The sequence below is a fragment of the Lynx canadensis genome, chromosome X (genome assembly GCF_007474595.2).
Source record: "Lynx canadensis isolate LIC74 chromosome X, mLynCan4.pri.v2, whole genome shotgun sequence".
NCBI lineage: Eukaryota > Metazoa > Chordata > Mammalia > Carnivora > Felidae > Lynx > Lynx canadensis.
Window position 1 is genome coordinate 92,359,515 of NC_044321.2, and position 13,984 is coordinate 92,373,498.

Sequence of the window (13,984 nt, forward strand, 5' to 3'; positions counted from 1 at the left end):
ATGAAGGCTGGGATGTGAACGGAGGAGTGAGTGACTGTGGTGGAAGGACAGTCAAGTTGAAATCTAGAAAGCCATTGGGAAATACAGGTTTGGAGCTTGAGTAATCCTAGTAAGAGCAGCGGGGCTTTTAGCTCAGGGTCGAGCACCCGCGTGACCTGGAGACCGGTGCTGTTGACTTGCCCAACTCGGGAGGAGGCAGGGCGGTGGTTTCTGTGGGCACAGGTATGTGAAGTGTGGGTGTCCCAAAGCGCTGCCTGGTGTGGACAAAGGAAGGTGACCGCTCTCGAATTATTCATACATCGCAGAGGCCCTGGAGGTTTCTTCCCTTCACTTATTGTGAAATAGTATCTTCTTCCATGTTTTCTGGCCACCCTTTGTTGCCTCGCCTTCCCAGTTGTGTTTCCCTGGCACGCTAGTGTGGCCGAGTCTAGGGTTGAATCGCCTCCCCCCAGCCCCCAGCCCCCACTTTTATCCCGTAGTTCCCTTTCGGCTTCGAGAAAAAGAAATCCAGAGTTCATCAGCAACTCCTGATTATCCACGGGTGAGTTTCCCAGTGCGGGCGCCGGGCCTCCTGCCCCACGTGGTCCCGGATGACCAAGATTAGTAAATAGATTATTCCGTCAGCTGCATTCCTCAAGTGAATCGCTTTAGGGAATGAAAACAGGCACCCCTCCTCATCTCCGCCACATACCTTTCAGAATTTGAGTAATAGTTTCAGGTAGCTCCTGGTCGGTACGCCTTTCTCAGCAAAGATTTGTGTTCAGGGTTGAAGTGTAGTTAAACGAGCCAGTGGAGTGGTTTCATAATTGCCGCATTGTTAGTCAAACTCTGTAATTAGGGATGACTCCATAGGCCTAAGATTCCTCTATGGGTGACGCCCTGAATTCAGGCCCGGTTGTACACCATATCCTTTTATGAAAAACACAAACAAACAAGGTTTTGTTTGCTTTTTCTTTTATTCCCCTTTTTGGAAATCTGTTTTCCTTTGTCTCAGATGTTTAAGGAGAGAGAGGATTTGTTTTTGCTGTTGTTGTTGTTTTGCGTTTGTTTTTTTTTGTTTTGTTTTTGTTTTGTTTTGTGTGGGTTTTTTTTTTGGTCCTAGGGGAGGCAGGCATAGGAGCAAGGGAGGAGACAGAATTTGGGACAGTGAGAGAACTCAGAAGAATGCAGAGACCCTGGGAGCTTTTACTTTTGATTGCGATTTCATTTGGCTACATTTAAATGGAAGGAAAATATAGATCTTTTTTTTTAAACAGCACACTTTCTCGCTCGCTCGCTCGCTCACTCACTCTCTCCCTCCCTTGTAAAATAAAGTTCAGTTCGTTGGTAAGATAGACTCGGGAGGAAGACCTGTTTCAAAAGTCACCCTTTTCTTTTGGCCTGGCAACCGCATACCGAGAACCTAAGGTTAAACTTCAGCAAGTAAATTTACTTTTTACCTCTTGACCTTTTATTTTTCAGTGCTGATGGGGGGGGGGGGCGCGGAAATGGGCAGATTGGGAGGAAAATGACAATATTGACAAGCTGTTAGGTGTCTTTTAAAGTGGTCCTGAAATACTTAAAGTAAAATTTGCATTTTTTAAAAATGTCTCCTGGCCACTCTTCAAGTTGTATTTGGAAACTGGCCTTAATGAAGGAGTTAACTTGAGTCATGGGTGAAAAGTGGCTGACAGGTTTTCTTTAGGCCCCTCCTTCTGAAATGATATTGACTAAAGGCTTAGAATTTTTAGGTATGAAGGACATCTTTAGACGCTGTAGTCAATACTTATAGGGAAAATGGAATAACTTTTCATAGATCCCATTTAAAAGGTTCTTACTGGAACTTAGGCCTATTTTTATACAGCCTCTCACAATGATCTAGATATTTATTCCCTGTTTTCTTTCACCAAGGATCTGAAGTTACTGTAGAATAATTTATATATTACAGTGTGCCTTCACATATGCCCTCCTTTTTCATTTTTTTTTTTTTTTGTATTTTTTAAGTTTATTTTGAGAGAGCGAGAGAACCCCAAGCAGGCTCTGCACTAACTGATGTAGGGCTTGAACTCACGAACCATGGGATTAACCGCCTGACCCACCCAGGCGCCCCTACATATGCCATTCTTAATCTTCATGAGGACCTGAGGGAAGTAGGTATTATTATTGCTGTCTTCAAATGAGGAGACTGAGGGTCCGATTAAATAATCTTGCTCATGGACACACTGCTAGGAAACAGCAGAACTGGGACACTGACCTTTTCGGATTCCACATCCAAGTCTTCCCATATTTCAAGGAATGCCCCGTGAGGAGAAATAGAGCTGCTGTCATTTTAATTTGTAAGATTTTAATTTTTAAAACCTTAATGTTAAATACCTACCTGGCAGCCCCCCTCTCTCTCTCTCTCAGAATAAATAAATAAACTGGAAAGAAAGATACCATCAGGGGCAGCTGGGTGGCTCAGTCGGTTAGGTGGCCGACATCAGCTCAGGTCATGATCTCACGGTTCATGAGTTCGAGCCTCGCGTCGGGCTCTGGGCTGACAGCTCGGAGCCTGGAACCTGCTTCAGATTGAGTGTCTCCCTTTCTCTCTGTCCCTCCCTTGCCCGCTCGCGCGGGCTCTCTCTCTCTCAAAAATAAATATTTAAGAAAATAAAATAAACATTGTGACTTTTATCGGGCGCCTGGGTGGCTCAGTTGGTTAAGCATCAGACTCTCGGTTTCAGCTCAGGTCATGATCTCACGGTTTCGTGGGTTCGAGCCCTGCGTCGGGCTCTGTGCTGGCACTTCAGAGCCTGCTTGAGATTACCTTTCTCTCCCACTCCTTCTGCCCCTCCCGCCCCTCCCCTGCTCACACTATCTCTGTCTCTCACAAAAGTAAATAAATAAAAATTATTTTAAAAATTGTGACTTTTATCAACTAAACCATATATGGCAAGGCTTTTAAATTTGACTTTGTATTTAGTAGTTGCTCGGGTGCCTCAGGGTAGCCTTTATTTCATGTAATTATAGATAAACGAAACTGAGTTTATTTAAGCGAGAAACTCCTATACTATTCTGTTTTTCCTGGACCATCTTGCCTGGAAATGTTGTTTTGGGGACATTTGCATGTTCCAGTTCTTTTCATTCTTATTCAGATGTGCCTCCCGAAGTCTCCTGTGAGTTGTAGGTGTTGTCGGGGAGAAAAAAAAAAAATGTCTTCTTCCGCCCTTCTAGGTTCTTTGGCTGGTCTAATTAAATGGACATGATAAAGATTAACAGGAGACATACAGGTCATGATCTCGCGGTCCGTGAGTTCGAGCCCCGCGTCGGGCTCTGCGCTGACAGCTCAGAGCCTGGAGGCTGCTTTGGATTCTGTGTCTCCCTCTCTGTCTGCCCCTCCCCCGCTCATGCTCTGTCTCTCTCTCAAAAATAAATAAACATTAAAAAAAATTTTTTAAATAAAAAAAAGAAGTTTAATAACATACATACCTCCTGCATCCATGCGAGAGACCCTGGAAAACTGAGCACCTCTCTGAAATGGCTGCAGCTACCACCTGAAATACCACTTCTAGGCTAAAAACAAAAGAAGCTGCTGGGGGTGGGGAGTCAGTCATGGGAGGTAACCAGGAAAAGCGCAGTAAACAACAGTAAGCTTGTCATGCAGATTTCAGACTGTGCCTTCCTCCATTAATAAGAGTTTCTAGAGATTTCAATATTCTCTTCCTGTTACAGCCGGGAGATGCCAGGACACATGGAGAGTTCCCTTACGAATGTAAATATTTTGTACAAAAGGTTAACTTCTCAGTTTCCAGAGCCCCACCAGTGTTCGCTATTAAAAATAACCAGCTGAAAATAATATGCCAAAGAGGCATATTTTGGGGTGGTATATTTGCTCCCCTACAGTGTAAAAGAAATCACTTTAGGCTTTCATTGAGATAATTAGACAAGAATAAGAAATTAGAAAACCTGAAAGTAGGGGTGCCTGGGTAGCTTAGTTGGTTAAGCACCTGACTTCAGCTCGGGTCGTGATCTCACGGTTCGTGAGTTCAAGCCCCGAGTCGGGATCTGTGCTGAAAGCTCAGAGCCTGGAACCTGCTTCGGATTCTGTGTCTCCCTCTCTCTCTGTCCCTCCCCTGCTCACGCTCTGTCACTCTCTCTCAAAAATAATATTAAAAAAAATTAAAACCTGAAAATATATTCTGGTGTCTTTTTTTAATGCTGAGTCATATTGATTTTTTAAAATTTTTATTATTGAAGTGTAGTTGACATAATGATTCGTTTCAGGTAGATTGCTTAGTGATTCAACAATTCTATACATTGCTCAATGCTCACCACCGTAAGTGTAGTTTCCAACTGTATTAATATTTTATCAGCACCAAGCTCTAACCAACTGAGCTAACCGGCCAACTGCATGTATTAATATTTTAATAAAATTTACCCATTTTATTTCTGAGAGAGCGAGCACATGCAAGGGAGAAGCAGAGAAAGAGAGAGGAATCCCAAGCAGGCTTCGTGCTATCAATGCAGAGCCTGCTGCGGGGCTCGAACCCAAGAACTGAGAGATCATGACCTGAACCAAAATCAAGAGTCAGGCACTGAACTGAACTGAGCCGAGCCACCCAGGCACCCCTCTGTTAAATATTCTTTTGTAAGTAAATGGTTGCCTTGAAGTCATTTCTGTGAGATCTAAGTATTTCCTAATTTTGCAGGAAGAACAAAACTACCTCTTTCCTGGCCTATCTGAAAAGAAATGAATATTCTTCCAAGTCTCCAGAGCCTTTTCCCTTCTATCTCTTTATTGCAGCCACTAATTTCCTTTGTGTCCAATTATAATTATTTATATGTTGCCCTCCCCAGACTGTAAATTCCTTGAGGGCAGGAACTAGACATACAACTGATGCCTAAAATATTGGTAAAAGTGTGTGAGGATAGATGTGTCTGCGTTGGGGAGGAGCGTGAAGAAGAGGGAAAGAGATTTCTGCCCTGTTCAGCCTTGCGGACCCGCAAAGGGGAGAAACCACGGGGGTGGGGGAGAAGGGTTTAGTCAGCAGGGATGAAGCGTGGGGCAGGAGGGGGAGCTATGTCTAGAACCCTCTTTATCTAATATTCCCTTTCGTAAGGGAGTGATAGGGTAGTATGAGAATAAATCACTTGTCTTTGTTTCTTTAACTCAAATACTTTAGATCATTACTGATGCCCAAACTGCCCAAACTGGAAAGGACCTTCAGAGATAAGGAGAAGCCACATGTTTTGGATTTTCTGAGACAGTCTCACTTTCAAACTTTCTGTGCCCTTGTTCTACATGGTGAAGTTCATGGAGATGGTTAATGATTTCGTATTGAAAACTTGACTATGTAAAACTTGTGTAAAGAAACTTGGAGGGCGCCTGGGTCGTTCAGTTGGGTGAGCGCCATACTCTTGGTTTCAGCTCAGGTCACGATCTCATGGTTTGTGGGTTCGAGCCCCACATCGGGCTCTGTGCCAACAGCGTGGAACCTGCTTGGGATTCTCTCTCTCTCTCTCTCTCTCTCTCTCTCTCACCCTACTTGTGCTCTCTCTCTCTCAAAATAAATAAATAACCTTATTTTTAAACAGAAAAGAAAATTGGAGTAAATCCTATATAGTATTTTTGTAATCAGAAGTGTTAAACATCATAATAGTAAAATAAAGGATACTTTTTAAAAGTACCATCATCATTACGTTATAGCTTAACATGAAAAATCGTTGTTTACTCTTAACTTTTTAAAATGCCTACCTCATATCTAACTGAAGATCTTTCTTTACCTTATAGAGCCTCAGACTACTCTGAAAGGTGTTTTTACCCAACTTATCTACTGAGACATTTGTCCCTCTTTCGTGACATTTTAACATCCTAGGTAAGAAAAGTTTATAAAGAAGCAAGTTCTGTTTTCTGTTTTTTAAAAGTCTGTTTTTCTAACAAAGGAGCCACCTCTGGTGGGGGATGTTGATATTGGTGTTGGCTGTGCATGTGACTGCTGAAGGATTGCACGAGGCCTGAAATCTCTGTGCTCCCTGTTCAATTTTGCTACGAACCTAAAAGTCTGCTATAAAAATAAAGTCCTTAAAAAAGACTGAGAAAAAATAAATCCCCCTCCCCCCCCCAATAAACAAACCCAGAGCAAGACATAATTATTTTTATTCCTCTCTGTCCAAAAATTGTGGACAGGTTTGTATTTGGGGATTACCCATTGTGATACAGACCTCCTTCCTCTGTTGCGGAGCTCAAGAAGATTTTTCTATAAAGGTCCAGATCATAAGTGTTATGGGCCAAGAGGCAAAATCAAAAATATTATATTATTAATATCAAGGATGTAATAATATTATTTCCACGAATTTTTGCTGACAAAATTCAAACTATACTACTACTAATAATAATAGAGTACTATTTTGTAATACACATCTACTGCTGAGAAAAATAGAATTCGCTCTTGGAGGGGGATAACCTTTCCCTTAATTAGGGCTCAAAGTTAACGTGCCTTATCAAAACTGACTGCAAATGTTTTTCTTTCTTTACAAACCATATTTAGCTTGGGGGAAGTGCAGAAATAGGCAGTAGTCCAGATGTGGCCCACAGGCCACAGTTTGTCAACCCCAGCTCTGTTGGTTAAGTAGGTAAAATAGGGCCCAGTCAGAACGCAAATTATGTATTTGGAACCCAATTATGTATTAAACCCAAATAATGTAAGTTATATGAACGCTTCTTTAATGGGAGTGATTGATAGGTGTTAGTATCCTATTTGAAAATCAGTATTTTCACAAGGAATGGTTTTATTTATTTATTTATTTATTTATTTTAAATGCTTATTTATTTTTGAGAGCAAGAGAGAGACAGTGCAGGCGGGGGGGGGGGGGGGTGGGGGGGGGCAGAGAGAGAGGGAGACACAGAATCCGAAGCAGGCCCCAGGTTCCCAGCTGTCAGCTCAGAGCCCGACGCAGGGCTTCCTCCCGCAAACTGTGGGATTACGATCTTAGCTGAAACCAAGAGCCGGACGCTTAAAGCCGGACGCTTAACCAGCTGAGCCACCCAGATGCCCCTGCAATGAATGATTTTAAAGTGACTTAATGGAAAAAATGGTAACTGTGTGAGGTGCTGGATGTGCTAACTAACCTTGTTGTAGTAATCGTTTCACAGTATGTTAGTATATCCAATCATCGTGGTATACACCTTAAACGTACACGATATTACAGGTCAATTATCTCTCAATAAAGCCGGAAAAAATGTAAAGAGCCAGTAAGAAAGAAAGAGAGATAAAGGCTTAATCGAACAGTTACATTGTACATGAGTCTTTGGTCAGGCGATTTTGACTTTTAGTTTTGGCATGAATAACCGAGAATTTCTAGGATGTATCTCTTTCCTGTCACTGCTGGGTACCTTGGCCCTTCCTTACACTTAGGAGCGTAAGATTTTGTTCTTGAAAGGAAGATTCAGAGACTTTTTTGGTCTGAATAACTTTTGGTAAATCATGACTTCTCATGTGTTTGTTTTCTTCATGATGGCTTTAGCTATAAATATGGGAACGCATTCAGATGCTTTTAGCAGTTGGCAATTCTGTTTAAATTCTAAGATGAGAATTTCACAGGAATGCTTATCATATATTCATCACAAACATCGCTCAGTCGTAAACCTTTCTGGTTTCTCTTTAGACCTTTAAATGGACGAGATGGCTACCACTCAGATTTCCAAAGATGAGCTTGATGAACTGAAAGAGGCCTTTGCAAAAGTTGGTGAGTATTTATTACAGCGTTACCTATAGTAAAGCAATAATTATGTGGCCCTGATAAAAGTTATTTCTCTAAAAAATTATATGAATGGTTAATCGTGAACCGTAGGGCAAGGTAGTTAAAATCAACGGGATAAAGTTTTAGGAGCAACACGTTAAACTATTATTTCTAATTACGTCTATTATCTAATATGGTCAAGGGCCGGCTGAATGGCTCCGTTAGTAGAACGTGTGACTCTTGATCTTGGGGTCATGAGTTCAAGCACCATGTTGTACGCAGAGATTACTTAACAATAAATAAATAAATAACAAATAAACAGGGTGATGTACTTCTTTGTAAAAAAAAAAAAAAAGTGGTCCTATGAAATAAATTCCACAGCATGCCAATAAGAAAAATAAAAAAGGTAGATTATCTAATATGGTCAAAGGTTTTTAGTCCTGGGTACCAGTCCTTTGCTGGGGGCCACTGTGGCTCCTGAAATTCTTAGACAAATCTTTGGTTGTTAACTGTATTATATAGCATATATTTCTCAGGAGAGTATTGGAGCCTTCACCATATTCTCAGAGGGACGTGTGACCCCTGAAAGCCTTAGGTGATTCCTTCAATTAGCTGATGTTTTGCCTTTCCCTGATTAGCTTGGCTTTGTGGCCTTTTTCATGGAGCTTCTGTGCCTTTGGATAACACAGTCTGTTCAACCTTCTCACGTTAAGCTGTAGTATCAGCATAAGATGGGAAGACGTAGCATGCCATTCGGTTTTTCCTTAAACATCACAGAACATGTCTTAGAATTTCACAGCTATGGCAGCAGTTGATAGTATTTACATTCCAAATTTCAGTGCTCATGTCCTATCAATAGAAGATAGTGAGAAAACAGGGTAAGAACTGATGATTGATGTATGTACTCACGTGAGTCAACATGGGCCTAAAGAGGTAAGCTGCTAGTATGTGGTATCTCCTTGATCAAAGGGTGTCAAGTTAGATCATAATGATTTGTTATTTAAATCAGAACTGACTCTCTGACCTATGTTACAAACCTCATTAATGAAAAGCCAGGACACGTACATCTCTATTTCCGTACATTTCGGAACAGCATTTTCTGCGAAGGCGTTTAAGGCTAACAGCAGGCCTTGGGAAGAATAATGATGCCTCACCAGGGTGACTATTCATAATCTCCTCAGAATTCTAAGCAGAGGTGCCCCTGGGTGGCTCAGTCTGTTAAGCTTCCGACTTGTTTTCTGCTCAGGTGATTTCGGCTCTCGAGCTCATGGTTCGTGGGATCGAGCCCCGCTTCGGGCTCTGCTCTGACAGTGTGGAGCCTGCTTGGGATTCTCTCTGTCCCTCTCTCTCTGTCCCTCCCCAACTCACGTGTGTGCACACGCTTTCTCTGTCTCAAAATAAACATTAAAAAAAATAACTCTAAGTGGAAAAAATTGGGTAGGCCTGAATCGAACATAATTTTCTGGGTGTCTATGAGAAAAAGAAAAAAAGGAGTCTGTTAACTGGCCATAGTTACTACTTACCGTAAGGAGAGTATTATCTGGTACTCTCCTGATGTTCGATTGATTGCAAGAAAATGACAGGTGAATTCCTGGCTGCAAGATTTTTTAAATCTCATTATTCTATAGAAATATCCTTGTCATAATTGTTTTAGCATTGCATATCCTTTGAACCTTCTTTTTTTTCTTATGTTCGTCTTTCAGTTTGAGGGACGGCCTAATTTCTGTCTTTATGAATAGAATCTTGGGGTAAGGACCATGACTTATTATTGCCATTATTGAATCTTAAAGGCCTCGTTTCCTCAAATACATGTTTATTGTTTAATACAGGCCTTGTTCTCGTGTGCAGCACCTTGAAAACAATTGTGTGCAATTTCGTTTTAAAATTAAAGCTCTTCAAATATGTTTTACTTGAGGGCACTGAAATACTCTCATCCGTAAAAGAGCTTAACTGCTCCTCGAAAGCTTTAAAGACACAAAGAGGGTTGACCAGTTATCTCCACATAGGAACCAGGGTTAAGTACAAAACAATGAGGGATCAGTTAGAGCTTAGACTGAAGGAAAGAGTCACTGTAGAACTACTGTCTGTTTTAAATCCTGCACCTTGGGGCGCCTGGGTGGCTCAGTCGGTTGAGCGTCTGACTTCGGCTCAGGTCGTGATCTCACAGCTTGTGAGTTCGAGCCCCGCGTCGGGCTCTGTGCTGACAGCTCGGAACCTGGAGCCTGCTTTGGATTCTGTGTCTCACTCTCTCTCTGTCCCTAACCCACTCGCGTTGTCTCTGTCTCTCTCAAAAATAAATAAATATTTAAAATCAATCAATCAATCAATCCTGCAGGGGTTAGGGTGGACGAGGAGTTTCCCAAAGACAGCAGATTGGATCATACGTCCTACTGATGTCCCTGATAGACATATATTTATTTCGAATAGGGGTGCCTGAGTGGCTCAGTCAGTTAAGCATCTGACTTTGGTTCGGGTCATGATCTCACGGTTCATAGGTTCGAGCCCCTTGTCGGGCTCTGCGCTGACAGCTCGGAGCCTGGAGCCTGCTTCGGATTCTGTGTCTCCCTCTCTCTCTGCCCCTCCCCGACTCATGCTCTGTCTCTCAAAAACTTGTTTCTGCCCCTTAGTAGTTTGCTAGTAACACTTGACAGATGTCCCCCCGACCCCAATATTCTAACTCTTTTTCTGACACACTGTATAAAATGATGGTTGTGGGGGCGCCTGGGTGGCTCAGTTGGTTAAGCATCCGACTTCCACTCAGGTCATGATCTCACAGATTGTAGGTTCGAGCCCCTCATCGGGCTCCGTGCTGACAGCTCGGAGCCTGGAGCCTGCTTTGGATCCTGTGTCTCCCTCTCTCCCTGCCCCTCCCCCACTCACACTCTGTCTCTCTCTGTCTCTTTCTCTCTCTCAAAAATAAACATCAAAAAAAAATTTTTTTTAATTCCTAAGATACGCAGACCCTTATTACTCTATATGCTGTAAATGGAAATTCCGGAGTCCACAATTCCTGCCTCTTCTGCATATTATTCTTTTGCATTCCCCGCTCTGTATCTAGCTCAGTGTTGCATACACGTCAGGTTCTCAATAAATATTTAATTGACTGAATCCCAAGGAATTATACATAATCTTTTCTTGCCCTGAGATTTTGTCACTATCAACTGTAAACTAAAAGGGCCTTTGTTACGAAGATTTTCATCATGGTGGAATTTATTACTAAAGGTTTTGGCCATCACATTGTAGCACGTAAAATTTATATATATTTTTCAGCATAATAAAGGCTTGTAAGTAGTGTGTCTTTTAGAATAGTGTTTAAAGACCCAGCTGAATCTTTTGATTTTCCTTTAAAACCTCTGTAGTTTTTAGTTATTAGTTACGGAGCCCTCAGGCAACTGTCAAAGGTGTTATGGAAATCTTTTTTTTTGTTTGTTTTTCATTCAGGGAAACGTGATTTGAAATTTTTTTTAATATTTATTTTTATTTTTGAGAGAGAGAGAGAGAGTGCGAGCAGAGCAGGGGCAGAGAGAGAGAGGGAGACACAGAATCCAAAGCAGGCTCCACGCTCTTGCCTGTCGGCACAGAGCCCGATGCGGGGCTTGAACTCACAAACCTCAAGATAATGACCTGGGCTGGAGTGGGACACTTAACCGACTGAGCCAACCAGGTGCCCCAGGGAAACGTGATTTTAAAAACAAGCTCTAGAACTGATTTTCCTGTCAAGCACAATTTTTCTTATTGGTGGGGGGACGGCAGGGAGGACTACTCTGTTCGGTTGTGACAAAATATGGAAATCATTATGTGATTTTTTTCCCCCATCTATTAACAATAATAGCCTTGATTATCTCTTTAGAAATTCAGCAAAATCATAGTGTGTGAAGAAACGCTCTGTAATTACTGCTAATCGTAGGTTTTGTCCAATCAATTAATAGTGCTTTGAAATTCTCTTTACTAGCAATACATTGCGTATTAAGATTTAAAGTCCTTCTTTCATTTTCTGCACCTGCTTAGTGTTACACTCCAAGCAGTACATTTTCATTTAATTATTTCAATTTTCTCAACGTTTGTTTCCAGGATTTCCCACTGGGATAGCAGAAGCCATGGTGCTGGTTGTTTTTGTTTTGTTTTTTTCCTACTTCATAATGTTTCCGTTTTAATTTAAACGCCTAGAAGTTCTTTCTAAAAAAAAAAAAAAAAAACCAAGAATAAATAAAACTTTCAGAGCTAGAAGTCCTTTGGGTGATTAGTTGTCATAAAGATAAATGTGCATAATGTGAATCTTTTCAGATTGGCTTTACCTTGCAAACACTGACATCTGACTTCTTTCTCTCCTAAGCACGCTACTGAGCTTAAAAAAAAAAAAAAAAAAAAAAAAAAAACACAAAATCAGCATTTTTGAAATAAAAGAATAACGGGGTTTTGTAAATGACTAGGAATACTGTGGGTATATTCCTTTGTGGCTGCCCACCACACTAAGTCAAAAAATTTTGGTTATGGTGATTTTCTCCTCCCAGGAAGCTGATTTGTTTCAAGTTACTCGGTATTCTGTAGTACATAAAAACCACATCAGGATGATGCCACAAAGAGGAGAGTGGTTTAGTTTAATTTACTTCCAGTGTTCAATAAAACTACACCAGTGCATATTTGTTTAATTATGACTTAAAAAATAAAAACTATAGCCCAACCCCTCCCCCCCCCCCCAGAAAATAAACTTAACCTGGGCTGTTCCCCTGAGCCATCTGGTTAATTATTGGGGGAATATTAGAAATGAAGGTCTTGGGAGAGGCTGCAAACCGTGTTTCGATGGTGTGGAAGATAGACGCACAAATATGTGGACGGGCAAGGTGAGGAGCAAGAGCACACGTGTGTGAGAACGTGCTCTGGGAGCATGGGTGGAGGCGCGTATGTGTTTTTAAAGCGGGAGAGTGGCGGCAGGTGGCAAATGATGGCCAAACCGCTGGAAATTTTGAGGTGGAAAAGGATCAATAGACAACATTTTTGATCCCTTGGTCTCAGCCTTCTAATCTTGCCCAGCCTTCAGCTATACTTGACCTCCACCTTTGAGGATCCACTATTAGGATGAACTCTTAGGTAGCGACCTCTCTTCTGCCCTTAGCTGGGACTCATTAAACTGCCTCTTCTATTTGCTGGACTGAGCTACCTCAATAGGTATAAGCTGTGAGAGGCAAAACTCACGTTTAGTTAAGCATCTGGAGATGTTTAGCAGCTGCCTTTTCTAAAGTTTTAATGCCTAATGAAAGCTCGACTTTACTGCTTAGATCTGAGGATGGAATATAATCTAAATTCTTCGGCACAAGCCTTTTGGCCAAGTCTTTTAAATCCACATTCCATGTGCTTCCATGGGCCTTCAGGATCGCGCATGTGTGCGTGCGCATGTGTGCGTGCGCACGTGTGCAAATGCGTTATCGTTAGACACATAGGTTCCTTTTATCATTTTGTTAGTGCGAAAAATTTTGTGGCATATATTGGCTCAACTAAATGGAACTTTTAAACCCAGCTTTTCTGAAAGGATGTGCATCTGTACTTGATTGGTTTTTCTTCAAGTCCTAATGAGCACTGTCCGGGAAGGGTTAGTTAGTAAAGACGTTGAATATGTGTTGCAGATGAGGACACACATATGCAACCTCTTTATAGAGAAAGACACTAGATTTAGACGGATTCAAGGATGGTCAAAGCAACACACACACACACACACACACAACCTGGGGGTCAAAGGAAATCCCACTCTTTCTTACTGTCAGATTTATAAGACGACGTAGCACCGCAAAAGATGCGTTTGAAGTGATAAATTGCACCACATAGCACCTGGACATGGGCAGTGTAAAACAGCAGCTAAAATCAAAACCACTTGAATTCTGGCTCAGCTTTCTCCAGACAAGTACTTAAAATAGCTTAAATAACAGGATGCAAGGGGAGGGAAAACATTTCCTTTTAAGGATATGCATTCTTGGTGTGATTCAAACTTCTGCAGGAACATGGCCGTATAATAAGTTTATTTACTTTAAGGTTGCTTGGGGGAGGGCGTTGAGTTAACGGGCCTTTAAAATAATACATGGTACGAGAGCGTAAGGGGGTTTCTTTTAAAGCAGACTGCAGATGTGAACCTACCTGTGTCATCAGAGAGAGAGAGAGAGAGACAGAGAGAGCGACAGACAGAATCTGTTGTTACAAACAGTTGGTTCCTGTCTGATGAACTCAGCAGCATTGGGAACCTGTTAGTGATTTCCTTTAAGTATAGTGATTTTTCTTTAAAAATAGGAACACTTTG

At 41.7% G+C, this 13,984-nt stretch overlaps 1 protein-coding gene across 2 annotated transcripts in view; it reads left to right on the top strand.

Moving 5' to 3' along the window:
* The window catches only part of PLS3 (plastin 3), a 91,417-nt gene that overhangs the window by 38,915 nt on the left and 38,518 nt on the right, over positions 1 to 13,984 (top strand). For both annotated transcript variants that reach the window (XM_030305704.2, XM_030305705.2), the window contains exons 2-3: positions 5,750 to 5,834; positions 7,624 to 7,704. In XM_030305704.2, coding sequence (XP_030161564.1) covers positions 7,632 to 7,704 — 73 coding nt within the window. In that variant the 5' untranslated portion in view covers positions 5,750 to 5,834; positions 7,624 to 7,631. The remainder of the gene's footprint in view (positions 1 to 5,749; positions 5,835 to 7,623; positions 7,705 to 13,984) is intronic.